This window comes from Rhea americana, unplaced genomic scaffold, assembly GCF_003343005.1.
Source record: "Rhea americana isolate MKP2758 unplaced genomic scaffold, rheAme1 scaffold_443, whole genome shotgun sequence".
Taxonomy (NCBI): Eukaryota; Metazoa; Chordata; class Aves; order Rheiformes; family Rheidae; genus Rhea; species Rhea americana.
In genome coordinates, this window is record NW_028186583.1 from 69,244 (window position 1) to 85,330 (window position 16,087).

The 16,087-nt window shown below is 36.7% G+C and overlaps 1 protein-coding gene across 1 annotated transcript in view; it reads right to left on the reverse strand.

Moving 5' to 3' along the window:
- Window positions 1-16,087, reverse strand: part of SMARCC1 (SWI/SNF related BAF chromatin remodeling complex subunit C1) — a gene marked incomplete at its 5' end in the record, with an annotated part of 101,025 nt that overhangs the window by 62,278 nt on the left and 22,660 nt on the right. Inside the window, 9 exons of the mRNA XM_085315922.1 lie at window positions 1,213-1,334; window positions 4,562-4,599; window positions 5,227-5,286; window positions 6,133-6,257; window positions 7,522-7,640; window positions 8,360-8,485; window positions 11,123-11,198; window positions 12,937-13,006; window positions 15,336-15,405. Coding sequence (XP_085172048.1) covers window positions 1,213-1,334; window positions 4,562-4,599; window positions 5,227-5,286; window positions 6,133-6,257; window positions 7,522-7,640; window positions 8,360-8,485; window positions 11,123-11,198; window positions 12,937-13,006; window positions 15,336-15,405 — 806 coding nt within the window. The remainder of the gene's footprint in view (window positions 1-1,212; window positions 1,335-4,561; window positions 4,600-5,226; window positions 5,287-6,132; window positions 6,258-7,521; window positions 7,641-8,359; window positions 8,486-11,122; window positions 11,199-12,936; window positions 13,007-15,335; window positions 15,406-16,087) is intronic.

A 16,087-nucleotide genomic window follows, 5' to 3' on the forward strand; every position in this document is an offset into this window, starting at 1 on the left:
CTTCCTTTTAGTGCTGGAGTTTTGCCAGGAGCTCCTTGTTCATTTATACAGACCTCCTGTTGCCTTTACTTGATTTTCTGCACATTGGAATGGACCATTCTTGAGCTTAGAGAAGGTGACCCCTACCTATCAACCAATCTCTTGAACTTCTCTTCAGGGCCATGCACCATGGGATTCTTCCAAGTAGGTCCCTGAAGAGGCTGAAGGCTGTTCTGCTGAAGTCAACTGTTGTGATCTTGTTTTTTGCCCTGCTCCGTCCTTGCAGGATCCCAAACTCCAACATCTCACAGTCACTGCAGCCAAAGCTGCCCCCAACTTTCTCATCCCCCATCAGTTTCTCCTTATTTGTAAGTATGAGATTCAGCAGAGTGTCTCTTATCATTGGTTCCTGGATTACCTATGTTAGGAATTTGTCAATGCACTCCAGAAATCTCCTAGATTTCTTATTCCCTGCCATGTTGTCCACTAGCAGATATCAGGGTGTCCTAAAGGGCCTATGTTCATCCATCACTGCATTCTAGTCATGTGAGCTCTCTCACCACTTCTCCATGATCCCACTGAGATCACAGCCTGTAATGGCTCAGACATCTAACTCCTCCTGTCAAGTCATGCTAATGCACAGACATAGCCTAAGCAACTGACTCAAATAACAGTTTGCCAGAGACAGAAACTGAACCAAGCCTTAACCTAACGGCTCAGATCCCATCCTAATTCACTACTATGAAAAGCTATCCATCAGAAATGCTTACATCTATAGTGAATATTATGGTTACTACAATTATATGGTGATAGTAAGCCATGAACTTATTCCAAGGAAGATCCCAAAATGAAACAAGCATTCTGTATAATCAATAGCTTATCCTCAAAGTCAAAATCTGAAGCAACATTAGAAAAGTCATCAGATTTCAGAAGCAGATAGCAACACAGGAAGATCATGCAAGAACTAGGGAAGCAGCAAAGAGAAAAGAATTCTTACTCTGTGAAAAGCATAAATTGCTGAGAAAATAAGACTGACTATGCTACTGGAAATTCTCCTCCTCACTCCTAGTACCTGAAAAATGCCTCAAGTCTGCTCAAGAAGGTTTTTAAATGGAAGAAATACAACATGGGAGCTAGACCCAAAAGGTACTTTTTTTCAGCTTTCAGCTTGAGTATAAGAAACAATCAACCTCTAAGACTACATCTTCCTCTGATTCCAAATTACTGTCTTACCAGTTGTAGTCAAACCATGATGCATAGCTTGGAATAATGATGTGGTTGGTCTGTTCTGTGACGTTATCTTCACCTGGATCAATTGATCGACTTTGATCACCCTTGTTAGGATCTTCATCTTCCTGTACCATTGGGGGAAATATAATGGTTAAAAGTTTGCAAGAACAAAGACAGACACCTAACAACTCTCAACCACCAAAAACTTAATTCAAAACTAAATATTTTTCCATCCTGGGAAGAATAGGTTTTTCTTTATACAATCTCTGGTCAGCTGGAAAAGCCTCAAGGATCAGAGAAAGTGTAATCTGTGTTCTGAAAAACTTAAAGTGTAAAGTCAATAGGAAGTTCTTTAACGTAGCCATTTTTTTCAGACCTCAAGGATGTGTATAACTACAGTTAGATCATGCTTCATCTCCCATTTGTAAAATTAAACGCACTAACCAAACAAGTATGTCTTTGCATATTTTAAACATTGGCAGTAGTTATCACTGGGTATTTAATCACCATTCACTAATTTGAGTGAGAAAAAACACACCTGCCAAAGCTAACACTTCAAATTCTACTAGGAGGTTAATGTTACTGTCTCCTTGCTTAGTAAGTGTGAAGTAAACACGTCCCAAAATCTTGATAAGGCAGTGAAGTCCAGTGACACTACTTACTCAAGGACAAAAAAAAGTTTGAAACCTGGAAAATAAGACAGCCAAGAAAGGTACTATTAAGCAATAAATGGATTTATTTTTATCCATGTAAGTGCACTCTGAGGTGGCCTGTGGGAGTCTGTTTGCAAACTTGCCTGTTAAGCAGAAAAGACTTAAATATGATTACTACTTAAGATACATGAACAGCTTCAGAATCGGTCTCTCTGTTCAGTTCAGTGGAAGAATAACACTCTTAAAATAGTTAAAGAGATTCCTTTTTGTTCAGCGTGGGGATTTAGGAAGGAATTTGAAAGGTATTATATATCTGAGGTAAAAGTTCCAACATCACACYAGATAAAGACTGATGGATGTCGTCCGTATATCCTATATGGAATGCAAAGTCTGAAGTCATCAACTCTTCTAGCAGAGGTAATACTGAGGTATCCTTTCAAAAGAGATGACAGAAGGAACAGTTTTAGCAGTGTTTAGGAGTGTTTTGTTAAGCAAGGAGAAGATTTGGTGGTGGGTGCAGAAGAAAAGAATATGAGGATCCTAAGTTTCAATACTATCAAGAGCATAAATATAGCTAAAAATCTGAGCAGACTGGTAGTGTGCTGTTGTAGCTGCTAGGTAAGCATTTTACATACAGCTAGGGAAAGGAGACAGTTCAAGATGGTAGAAACTATCGTTAGGTAATCCTCATAAAGAAATTCTTCTATTATACTGAATAAGCTCCTGCAGCAAATGATTCAATTTTGCAAGCATCTCAGATGAAGAGATCTTCAGAGAGATGATGATGCTAACTTGTGAACTGTCCCAGTGAAGTAAAACTAAGTCCATGTACAACATCTGATACTGGTTTTAACAGAATTCAAARCAGTCTGTTATGTCAGTGAGTTGATACGAAGGTGAAGAGTGATCTTAGAGTCAGTAACAATCTACATAGAGAGTTTTCCACTTAACCAGTCTAAAGATTAATACGTACAAACGAGCAGCTACTACAGCTAGAACCTCAGTAAAAAGCAATCAGGGCTGTGAAGAAACCAGTGAATGAAATATTGTAAGATTTCCAGGCAGAGAACAAGTCTTTGTTCACTTCTGTTGCTTCGCAGTAGAAGCCTTCACTGTTCTCTGCATGTTCTTCTGCAACTTGAGATCCACCACAAGTTCTCTTCCAGATCCCAAAAGATAAAGACATAGATGTAGGGTCAGGACATCATACAGACTGTATAAGACACCTTCAGCTATTTGAAGAGCCCTGGTTTTGTAACAATCCTCACCTGAGAGTTTGAGCTGCTCTCTTTTTGAAGGGGAATGACAGGAGACAAAAGCATTTCCAAAAAATAGACAGCAAGAAGCCATATTATCCCATAGAATGGTATTAAGGCTTCTGAGAGGCTTTCAACATATGTTTAGGGTAAATCCCTGAAACAGCTTTCACAGTATTTGACTACGATTCATCGATGAATGTTTTTACCTTCAGACTGCAGGACTAAACGTAAGCTTGGACACCAAGTATGGACATGCTCCATTGTTTATACAAGGTGGACAAACCTTTTATACTAGAAATACGACTAAAAGATCACAGAAGCTGTAACAGAGAAGGCAGATGTTTACTTGGAAGACTGCTACTAATACCTTAAACATAAGATGCTCTGAGATGAAAGCAGACAAAACTGATGAATGGGTCACATGCATTAATAGCTTAAAGAAGTCATTCCTTGCTCACTGAAAGGTAAGAATGCATCAGTAGAGATTCTTCTGAACAGTGTGCAGTGACAACTTTTAAACCTTTCACTGGCTCAGATTCTTTGTGCAATTCTAACAAAGAGTAACGCTTGATCTCTGTAGCCTACCATAGGTAACTCAACATTTAATGTTTTCCTTCAATTCAATCACTGATCTAGCCAGACTTCAAGGGAAATAAAACAGACTCTTAAAAATAACACAGTCCCTAAAGGAAGATCTTATGGGTCTTTGATAGTAACCAACTATTGTTTTGGGCAACTGAATTCCCCTAAAGACAACAAGGAATTGTTCTAAATCTCTCTAGTGAGCTGACAATAGCTACTAATAAAAGTCCTTCCTCTCTTAACCCCCTTAACTTCCAACACCCTTCTCCTCTCAAACTACATTTTCTAAACAGAGAAATAGATGAATAGGGGAAAAAAAGAGTCTGTTTGGTATAGAACATTTCTGAAAATACATATGCAAATCTGATGTATGAGCTGAAATCTAGTAAAATTACGCATACGTTGGTATGAAGAGAAAGTCAGATTTTCTTAAGAGATGTGATCTTTTCTCATCTGCATTATCAGGAAGCCACCTTAATATACAAGCTGTTAAAAATAGATCCTAACATACAAACAATGCAATTGAATACAGAAGCTACACAGGCATTTCTATTAAAATGATCAGGAAACCTACCTAGGGTTTAGATTGAGTCCTGAAACCTAAAGAAAGAGTAACTTTTCAAAAAATCTAGCAAAATATTTTGCATGTCTCCTCATCTTCATTTTTAATATACTAGATCTAAAAATACATAATAATCTCTTTTAAGCTACAAAAAGGATAGAATTTTTATAATAACAAAAAACATTCCTAGTAGTGACCAATTTAATCTTAAATACTATCAAACATTACTCCTATAAGGTTCTGAATCAAGATGATCTCAATTTCTACCAAGCTCAGCACTGAATGGCTGTTGTTACCTTTCCTCCTGTTGTCACTGTCTCTTCATCCTGTTCATCTGAAAGGTAAAAACAGACAATTAAACTAATAAAATGCATTTGATTACTCATAAGCATTTCTAGCAATACAACTGCTTAACCAGAAAGGATATTTGTCTTGAGAGGGAAGTGAGAAGGGAAGTAAAATGAACAGCGCATCATTAAGACAATCCCATCTTTACACAGGCACTCAACTATCCCAGAAAAGGAAACAGGTAAGAACTGGAATACAGACCAAGGATAATTAGAAATTTTCAACACCTGGGAATCCATAATTAATTACTGCCTGGCCGAGTGCCCTAAATATAGTCTTAGATAATAGGATATGGGAGACTAGGTTAGATCTCTTATGCCAAAAGCTTAGCAAAGCTCAGGGAACCTGTGATTTACTCTGACTCCCAGTATTGCAGAGCGTTTGGCAGGGGGGAGGGGGAAGGAGTCTTCTGGAAAAGAGCTTATGCTACATAAAGATGCCTAAGGAGAAACAGAGCCTCAGAAAGGGAACAGAGTCAGTAGATTTCACCTAGCATGCATATAGAAACTGAAATAATTAAATAAAAAGAATCTGTAATTCCAGTCCTTTAAGATAATAGAATAAATATTTTTAAATCTATCTGAAACATGACTTTACTATAAGACACTTTTACCTAGGTCTGCTACTGTTCCTCCTTTCACAGGTGTGTTTTCACTGTCTTTCTTTGGGTTCACTACAAAAGAAAGAAAGAGTGAAATTCTGATGAGTAACATAACAAGATACAATTATCAAAAAATCTAGCACGCAGCAGGTAGACCATTTTACAAATAAACAGTTGGTTATTTTGTTGGCCATATCTTTTCAGTTCAAAGCATTTCATCTGATCTATGCTGTCTCAGTACAACAGATCATTTGTTTGGTTTCTCCGCAACTTCATCTCTAAACACATGGCAGCCTTTATTCATTCATTTAGTGAACCAAGTACTGTACTCCTCCCACTTGCAAAATATTTAACAAGTCCTACACATCTTGCATGCAAGTTCAAAACAGGTAAAATTAAACAGTGTGGCACCCAAAACAGTGTGGTGTCAGGGACAAACGAAAAAATTATATTATACTTTCAATCTACTCTTTACTTAACAGATGCGGTATAGACACGCACTTTTCTGAAGAGCATTAAGAATTGAATGCATTAGGCATGTTGCCAGAGTTTCCACTAATATGATCTGGTTATCTTGAGTATTTGACAATGCTATCCTTTTGCTCCAGAAGACTCCATACTCCAAAATGGCATGATCTCAGTATATTGAGCAAGAGCAATCCTAAAAATAGGCATAACTGAACATTTAAATGGATTTYCCCAAATGTATTTCAAAAAACAAACAAAAGAAGGTGAATCTGTTACCCTTCTTAGCACAGTGGTCAAATTCTAATTCTAAAATTTAAATGGTCACAGATCATCCTACCCCAAAGCAACAGAGCATTCCAAGGCTTTGATAAAATACATGTGTATTTTCACTACACTGTTTAAGCAATTGTTTTAACATCCAAAAAAAAATGCAGTCTAGACATATTTTACCATTTTTGGGAAGTACTACTTCTTCTATGTTGGGAACTGGTGTAGGGTCCTCCATATCCTTAGTAAGATCTTCTTGTTCATCTTCTTCTTTCTGCCCTCTCCTTTTTCCATACAAGGCTGCTTGTCTGAAACAGATAAATACACAAAGTCCCTATTAGTTACAACTGTCACAAGGTTCTCATCTTGACTTCTGTCTCCATCAGATCAAGTTTAAAAAATTGGGTCAAAATACTTTTATGACAGCAACTGTGCTGTAGAAAATGGTGCTGCCAAGTTAAAGAAAAAGCTTCTCTGAATATTAAGATGAAGTAACATTTAAGAGAAGGTTAGTGAGCATCTTTTGCACTCTCATTAGATTCCAACACAGAAATACCTCTTAATTTCAAATAAACAATGTTTTCCGATTGTTTCAACACCATGAAGCAACACTGTATAAATTCTTAATTCCAACTCAAAATTGTCTCCAATATGTTGGCAGCACTTGCATTCTAATGAGATTCAATGGATTAATCATTCACCTACATTTGTCCTTTTTAAAGTTTCAGTAAGGGCACCTGCTGCATAAAACAGAAGAGGTAACAGACCATTTCAATACACGCCTTTTCTTTAAAAAAAAGTTGCCTTAAACACTCAGGTCTAGTCTGCCAAGTAGGCCATTCTGGGAACAAAGGCACAATTACCTAAGACTTAACATTTTGGGGGGGGGGGGAAGACAACTAATTCTAATGATGAATTTGCAGTCCTATTTTATTAGGTTCCCACAAACTACCACATTAAACAATACTTGGAYTTTTAGTTTTAGAAAATATGCTCCCCTGTATCTACACACAAACACTGTTACAGTTTTCTCTATCATCTGCAAGCCTTTAAAGATCAAGCCAACACTGAATGAAAAAAAAAACTAAAAACCTTATCTTAGGTCACCTGTAATTAATAAATGCTGCTCCATTATGAAGTCACATCAGAAAAGYGGGCTTTAAAAATGCCTAATTATATAGGTAAAAAACCCTTTTCAATTAAATGTAGTGATTTACAGGGTGTACACACTCTAACGTGCTCACACTAACAGAAATGAATGAGTCTGAACTATTTTAGAAGCAGTAGTGCAACTTTTCACTTCACAAGCTCTASTCGCAGAGAATCTTATCATTGAGACACAGGTAATGTGGTGACTTGCATCAGATAATTCTCCATCTGCAAGCAATAAATTTCTAGAGCAGAATACAGAAATCAAGCATACTGCACTAGCAAAAAAACCCCACACAAACTGTTGCAGAAATAATTATAGTACTGCAATCTAAAGTGTGGCAAGTGAGAAAGGAGACAGACCCTTCCACAAGTACTTTTTCAAGTCAAATTAGCCTCATCTTCCATGAGTTAGACACTCACCCTTTCTTCCCTGTCTTTTTTCTTGATTCCACTGGAGTGGGAGGTGGAGAGGGAGAATGCTTTCTCTTCCTTGTACTTGCTGCTGCCTTCCTGTCTCTCCTCTCYGGACTACGTACAGGCTGTTAGAGAAGAGAAGTTATTAGTCCATCCCAAATACTACAGTTATTGAAACTCAGTAGGCTACAGTCTTTCTTAACACATCCAACAACAAAAGGAGCTAAATGCAATAATTTCACACTGAGCACCACATTCAGCTCCAGAATACTCCCATTTGTTAACGCAAAATGCCTTAAGCTTTCTATAGCCATCCTTAAGCTTTCTATAGCCATCCCTTAGCTGTTGCTCTATCTACTTAAGAACTGTGGTCTTAAAACAGTGTAATTCAGATGCTAACTTCTGACTTTAGTCCATCTATCAAGATTTCCCAGTGAGTACCCTGACTCCAAGGAAAAATGAATGTGTTTTCAGAGTCCTAACTAACTCTATGCATTGAGATGGATACAAAAATTAGTTTCAACGAGTATTTTGGTACAGAGAATTTGGAAATCAAAAATTAATTGTTTCTGTTTAACATACCACATGCTTTCATTTGTGAGAAAGCATAGAGTGGGTATTATCTCATGTTGGGTACAGGAGGGGATCAAAAGACACTTTTTTATGCTTCTGGATAAAAGACACAAGCCAGAAGAAAATTAAAGTAGGTTGTGTTATCACGAGTACCTCAGACACTGTTCAACTAGCCTAATTTTAGCAGCTTTGGGCCCCAGAATTGACTTATGTAGAGACAAAGAATATTAATTTATCAACAGGTCACACATTAAGCAGAGAAGCATCTTACCTCTTCATTCTTCATGGAGATTCTCTGCCGAAAACTCACTGATTTCCTGTTCTCATCTACCTCGTAATCCTCTTCATTCATCCACTCATTGAATATGTCTGTGTCCAAAATCCACTTGGCATGAACCTTAAGAACAGATGGTTGTATCAACATGTTATTTTTTAAATACATATATTTTTTGGGGGGAGGGGACACCTCCACAGTAGACCTTGTAGGATGAAGAAAATACTTGCAGTTTGGTTACAAATGCCTGAAGTTCTGAGAATCTCAAAATGGTTTCACATATAGTAAGTGAGATGAGGTCCCTATAAGGCAATGTACTAAAGGATGAATACACCCACAACACGTCTACTAACTCTGTGTCTGTTCCTCAGTTGTTTTAAGCCTTCTGAAGTATGATGTTAGTTCTCACAGCCAGGACAATGGCTCTGCATTAAAAGTGTACCACCAATTACCACCAAGATCTTTAAAGTACAAGACAGACCACCTCAGCAAGTATATGCTGATACAAACAAAATATACAAAAAGAAAAGAAAGCCTTGAAAAGAAAGGATTTACTATATTGACTTAGTAAAATATCCATCTCCAAATAAAGTTCTCATTTACACAGCTGAACAAGAAAAATTGATTCCTGAGCTTCAGTACTATAGATATACARAAAGCATGTGTGTTCTGGCTGTTCATAAACAGCTACCTGGAATGAATAGCTTTTGAACAGAAATCACATTGTTTTCTGCCCTGAATTGCCCTTTTAACTCTCCTGTTCAGATCAGCAATGGAGATGCTAAACAACATTGTGTGTTATGTATAAAACAGTAAGTTCAGTAACAGGAAAATAAAGTAAAATTTAATATTGTTTGATAACTACTTTTTATTGTTTTCTTGCAATGAACWAAGTCAAAAGGACAAACCATTCTGCCACAAAGAAAATAAATCATGTAAAGAATCTAAATAAAGCTGCTATTGTTGGTTTGAGCATTCAAGCATTCTACAGACAGAAAAACGTTGATTCTTTTTTCATCATTATGGCATCAGTTAAGAACAGCGTTCTCATTCGGACTGAACCTTTCCAAATAAGAAAAGTGAGCGATGACACCCTGGAATTCTGAAATCTCCTGCRGATTTTCTTAGGCATTCACGTTGGTTATGACCCTAGTGACAGTTGCCTTTCACACACTACTTTTGTGAGCAATCTCAGTGCATTTGGCAAATTTAGTTAAATTAAGAAATTTGAACTGTGTACTGTAGTAAGAGCATGCAGAAACTGGCTTTTACATGAGGACTGAGCCAAGAAAAATGAACTCAAGAGCTTCACAAAACAGTGCGAACATGGAGCTCGGATGAGGTGAGTGGGCAGGATTTGGCAGCAAAACTGAGCTAAGGTTTGGCTGACAATACCTGAAAGTATTGGCAATAAGTGGCCTATATAGTATTTCAAAGAGAATAGCAAGATTTTAATTCTACCATAGATTGAAAAATTAAGATTTATTTTTCTAAATCAGCTAATACTTGACTTCTACACTGTAGCAAGATTTTGCCCTGCCCCTTAAAGATATTACTTTCTAGGAAAGTGTTGTTTAAAAAAAAAAATATTTACACGCTTTTTAAATGGAATTTAACAGCTTCAACAATGAAGTGATTCAATTTCTCATCACTGAAGCAGCCATTAAAAAAAAAAAAAAACAAACAACAAAAGCGGTTTAACAAAAAGCTAGATGACACTAGCTATTAGTCCAYAGCAGTAAGCAAAGGTCAGCTCAACCTAGGACTGCCATGACAGAAAAAAAAGAAAACAGATCCTAAAATTTTCTATTAAATTAAGATTTGTAATCCTAAAAGCCATCTCTTCAAGTTGTAAGCAAAATACTGAATTGATGTCAACATGACAGTAGACTACCAAATATAATTCTTCCTTCAGAACTTTGGAAAGAAAACAAAAATGTTCTAATAGAGCCTTTACGAACTTCAACAGCTTGAACTGCCAGTCTTCAGAAGTCACATCACAGCAGGACGGAGCAGACAGGTAAGAGCTCCAGACTGCCCCTCCCTCAGCCCTGCCACGTGCAAGGAAGAACATCCTTAATCCACGGTGACCCAGGCAGGCTGAAATCAGCATATACTTTGGCTGCATGATGTACTTGACATGCTATATCCTGAAAAAAGAGTCCAGAAAGTGGATACATCCTCCATTAGCAAGGCAGCCTGCTAGCTTAGGATAAAAATACCGATTTATGAGCCTTTCAAACAGATGAACTTTCTGCAGGAAAAAAAATGTTTTAAGCCCTGTAATACCTGTGTGGTAATCTTTGTTTTTCTTAACTAGATTATTTTCTCTGATAAAATTGTTTCAAAAATATTATAAAGCTATGGTACATTTCCCACTTCCTCTCCTTAAACAGTGTATAATGCCATCCTGCCCAAACAATGGGTTACCAGGTTTCATCTCAGAGATGGCTGCTTTTCAACAGTAGGGAAAGGATTTACCTATAACGCAAAACATGCAAGTTGAGCCAAAACAATCACCAATTATCTTCTCATTGATCACCTTTTTGCTGACAGAAAAAATGTTTTTCAACAGTGTAATTTCCCCATCCAAACAAATGTTTTAGACACTTTCATTATACCCTTAAAAATATAATTCCACTTTTCTGTATATACAGAAATACAGCTATTGATATTCAGTAGCACTTTAAAACATCTACTAGTATCACCTGAGGATGAGATMTACCACAGTAACTTTGGGTGACTGTTAGAGAGACTTACCTTCCATGGCTTTTCAGGAATTGGAGGATCCTCAATTTCAGCATCTATTTCATTAGCATGAACCCAAGTGTCATAGCTGAGAGAAAAGTCATGAGAAAACAAAATTGGTACCATTGGTTGCTCATCCAGATCACCAGCAGGAATATTCATTCAGCAGTTTTAACATGATCTGATCATAGCACTGGGATAGAATAGCTAGTTATTCTCCACTCAGTGGAGAGTTAAATAAAGGAATAATCACTACTTTCTGCTAAAGGAATAGTTTGGGCTTTGTTTTTAATAAATACACTGAAATTGAGGGGTCCAAAGCATCTATTGTAACATTCTGAAAAGCAAAAACATCTTAGAGAAACCAGCTCCAGCTTGAAATTACACATTTAGTCTTTAGATTTCACAGTACACACACAATTTCTGGGTTACCTCTTCAAACTCCAGTTTCATGTTAATCAAGTTGTTCTCATTCTTATGGGAGTAAAGTGAGACCTAGTGGGCTCTTAGAAGAAAGGAGTATGTATCCTCTCCTACAAACCTACTGCTGTAGAATCTCTCTATTATTTACATTCMCTTTTCCACATGCTATTCCTCCAAAAGCCTATCCACAAACAGTAAGAATCTGCACTCAGTAACATTAAGAGCCGAAACACCTTGTAATCAACTCCAGGCATGTATTAAGTGACTTAATCAAGTCATAAACAGGAAAGGATGTGTATATAACATTTTTTCTGTTCATTGATATGTATAAATACATACATAAACACACAGAGATTCAACTTACAAATCTGGTAACTGATATGATAGAAAAATATTTAGTTATTCATCAATATGATTAGAGAAACTTAAGCGTGAYTGCTGTTTGCTCTCTTCCACTGAAAAATACATACCACTTCCAAGAATTCTGCGCATATGCAGCAGAGCAGATTTTTATCCCTCAAAAAAGACTGTTTAAATAGAAGTGAATGTTGAGTTTCCAGTCTTTTTTGTTTTCATAGTCAAGGCTCAGAAACCAATTATTATAAATACATTTAAATTACTAAGGGTACATAAGATACCTTTTAACATCTTCAGAAAACTAACGACATCTTTCTCAAATATGCTTGAAGCAATCACTTGCACTTGACTGAAGGCAATTTGCAGAGTGAAGTCTCTCTCCTTCACTGAACAAAGTTTAACCAGATGATTAAAGACTACCTTTTTGGCTTTAAAGTTTTATTAACTCAAGGTTCACTTCAACCTCAGAGTTCTGGTTCAGTTTGCAGCCCTGTTAGTGGATCTCCAGAGAAGTAAATTCCTTCTCTAACCTCACCCACCTGCTAGTATCATAAGCAGATATGAATATTTCAGTTTCAAAGCCACTGACTTAAATCTTTCACAAAGTCTTGGATACTACAAAAAATACTAAGTCACTCAGCGGTTATATTCCGTAAGATCAATTCTGCTCGTTTCATAATATAAACACTGATATACAATCATTCAGAAACAAAACGAATGCAGTAGTGCGTACTTGAGTTAAATTTTTAGAAAAGTCAACAATAAAACAAGCCTGTTGTATTCCACAGAACAAGACAAGAGCATCACTGTAGTCCACACAGTTAGAATATCCCCAATTCAGATTCACTACTGATGGCCACAGAGCACCAGGAGCACATGAAGCAGAGTGCAGAGCACGGATATCAGAACAGGTAAGACTCAATAAGCCAAAGCAGCAGCTTCTTTGAGTATATGGATTGACCTACTTACAAGTCTTAGTTAACACTTCTCCTTCAACAAACTTTAGCAAGATTTGAGATATGCTCTCTTCCCCCATCTTTCTTTACCTGTCTGGAAAAAAACCCCAGTGTACCAGCACCTGCTTGTCTTTTTTCATCACAGGTCTCAACCACTCATCTGCAAAGGGGAAAAAGATCTAGCATCAGGTTTAGCAGACTATGAAACAATTTAAAACACCACAAGGTTATTGCAATCATCTTTGTTAGAGTCTATTGTAGCAAAACTAGTGGCCTGACCTGTTTAGTAAGAGAAATTTGTCTGCATTATTTTTGCCACATCTAAAACATGCATGAGCTCTGTCAGTATACTGCACAGATGTTATATTCTTAAAATATACTGATAATCTAATTTACTGAAGAATAAAATCCAATGAGGTTTGGAACAGCCATCCATTTCTCAATGGACCCAAAACTAGAAGCAAAAGCAGAGTTYCTGGCTGACAAGGGGAAACATTGGAAACACTATTTGCTATCAACTCATGTTGTCCTATCGCATCTCCGAAATAGTCTGTCTCCTTGGGCCTGGAATTTGTAATGGGGTAAAGAAAATCCTCCAAGATGATGTTCAGTAAAGACAACAATAACATGCAAAGCAAATCCTTCGGGACAAATATTTTTAATCACTGTGTATCTGAAAAGTCTAWATTTATCCCAAAATATTTTCGTGTCAACTGGTAAGTCTCTCCCTTCTCTTCGTATTCTGGTCAGAGTTCTGAATCACCTCATTAACTTCTCTTGTTGATTTATACTTATTCCACAGGACCGTTTCCCCACCATTAAATTCTATTCTTAACAGGTATTTAAAAAGACAAAATAAAGTTTTGAAGGAAGAACTTCAGGGGGAGAGAGAAGAGAGTGAAACTGAGTATTAAAACACTCCTAAGAGATCAAYGGCCTAGTGAGACTTAAATTTCAACTGTCTTCTGTCACAACACTGTTAATATAGACCTACTGAGCAACTCTAGTTAATTTTGCTAATGTTGTAATAAGGTGCAAGTTCAGTTTGACTGGTGTTTTAAAGTTGATTCTGTTTTTAAACTGCACCTCTGAGATAATGCAACAACCTACTTCTCCAAATCAAATTCATGTTTCCTCAATACAACAGTGAAAGAGGAGAAAGAGAACAGTTTGACAGTAATGCCCAAAGTGGGACTAGAAGAGAAAGATCCTGAGGATTTGAATCTGTGTAATATTACACTCCTTAAATTCATGGCTGTTCTCTTATCCTAGTATAATCAGGGATTAAAAAGAGCTCTGCCTAGCACACTCACATGCTCACTGAATATAAGACAGACAGGACCCACTGCGTTTAATTTTTTTCCAAAAAGTTGAAGTGGTTAAAATTAAATTAAGTGGTTAAATTCTCAAAAGTACAGAGCATATACAGACAGGCACCAGAGGACAAACCATCCACCATCATTCCAATATGGAAGCGAATACTTCCATCTAGTGGAGAGCAGATGCCAGGGCGTAACAGAAAAATGTATATTATGTCTGTGAGGTTCAGACTCAGCAACAATAATCCACTAGACAATATATTTAAGATCAAACAGCTTAACAGCTCAGTTTCTCTGCTGTTTGTTGTAGCTGTTAAACTGCTTTTGTGGAAGCTATGTAGTTCATATAGAGGTAGATTTCATTATAATTACACCAACAATCTCACTTTTTCAAATCCACTTATTACATTCATCATTGCCTAAGGTTTGACAAGGTAGATAGACCAGCTTTCACGATCTGTCACCTGGAAAGAGCAGAGTATGGCAGAAGGAACTGTCATTCTCATTTATTTTAGCATCTGTGCTATGTATCATACATCCAGTTGACTCCTAGTAATGTTTCTCAATAAGACAAATGCTGCACTACTCAACATTTTGACCTATTCTTACACATTTGAAATTCACTCTTAAATGATCACTGTGCTACTTCAACTCACTCATGAAATCCCATGCTTAACTTGGTATCAATTCCAATTTTAAGGCTTGCATACCTAAAAATAAGGGGTTAATATAAATTACTGAGGAACACCAAGGAAGAAACAGGAAGAAAGAATCCACAATGGAAACTTCAGTTTTAAACACCCTAACTTTCATTAGATCTTTAACTTTGTTCCTCTTCAGCCTATTAGTTATGTGGGCTATCTATCGGCTTGGTATAATGCTGAAAACTCCATTCCGCAATACAAACTAGTGTCTCAACCTCCCATCCAACCACTGAACAATATTTAGTGTTTTAACACTTTTTYGAAAGATGTATATTTAATAAAAAATTGGAATATTATACAATATAGATAGAAGCAGGTGAATTTATTTGCAGTAGTTAATCCTAGAAATACTTTTTAAGTGACTCTCAGAAGCAGGCTGAGAACACTACATGAAGGCTCCCATAAATGCTAAAGGAATTTAATTACAAAAGTACTTCCACCTGAAAAATACAGAAAGCAACTTTACCATCATCCAGTGAGGTAGGACTTGGATAAACATGGTGGGTAGCCTTTGACTTCTCTTCAGTTACTGTTCCCTGTAGGGAAGATTAAAGAAGAAACACTGTATGAGAAACCTTCAACACATAAGAACATTCCCTTAAACTTCCTCTTTTTCATCCACAGCCCATGCAACCTAAAAATATTCAAGGTTGATTTTCAATGCAACAGAGAATATCATCTCTAAAAAGTGGCAGAAAAAAGGCAATTATTTTAAGAGACCGCTCACAAGCTACTTTGTCTTCTCTTGCCCTTTTAAGCTCAAATCCTTCCTCTCTCTGGTTCCTTCTGCTCCATTTCTCTATGTACATCTTTACTATCAGTTCATCCAAGTCTACTGGTAAATATTTCATAAGAAATCATCTCTAACATCTTTTCCACTAAGTACAGAGTTTGATCCAAAACAATTTCTAAATATTATAATCTATGTAATATAAAGACTAATTAATAAAAACCTAACTAGAAGTGGCTGTGCTGAATAGGACATCTTTAGTACTTAAGAAAGCCTATATAAAGGCAAAAAAAAAAAAAAAAAAAACATCTAACCTAACACAAACTATTTGTGTCCTGTAACAAATTTCCCCAGTTATTTCTTTCTGCCTACTGTCTGCCTCCTGCTAGTTAAAAGAAATCATCTCTAACATCTTTTCCACTAAGTACAGAGTTTGATCCAAAACAATTTCTAAATATTATAATCTATGTAATATAAAGACTAATTAA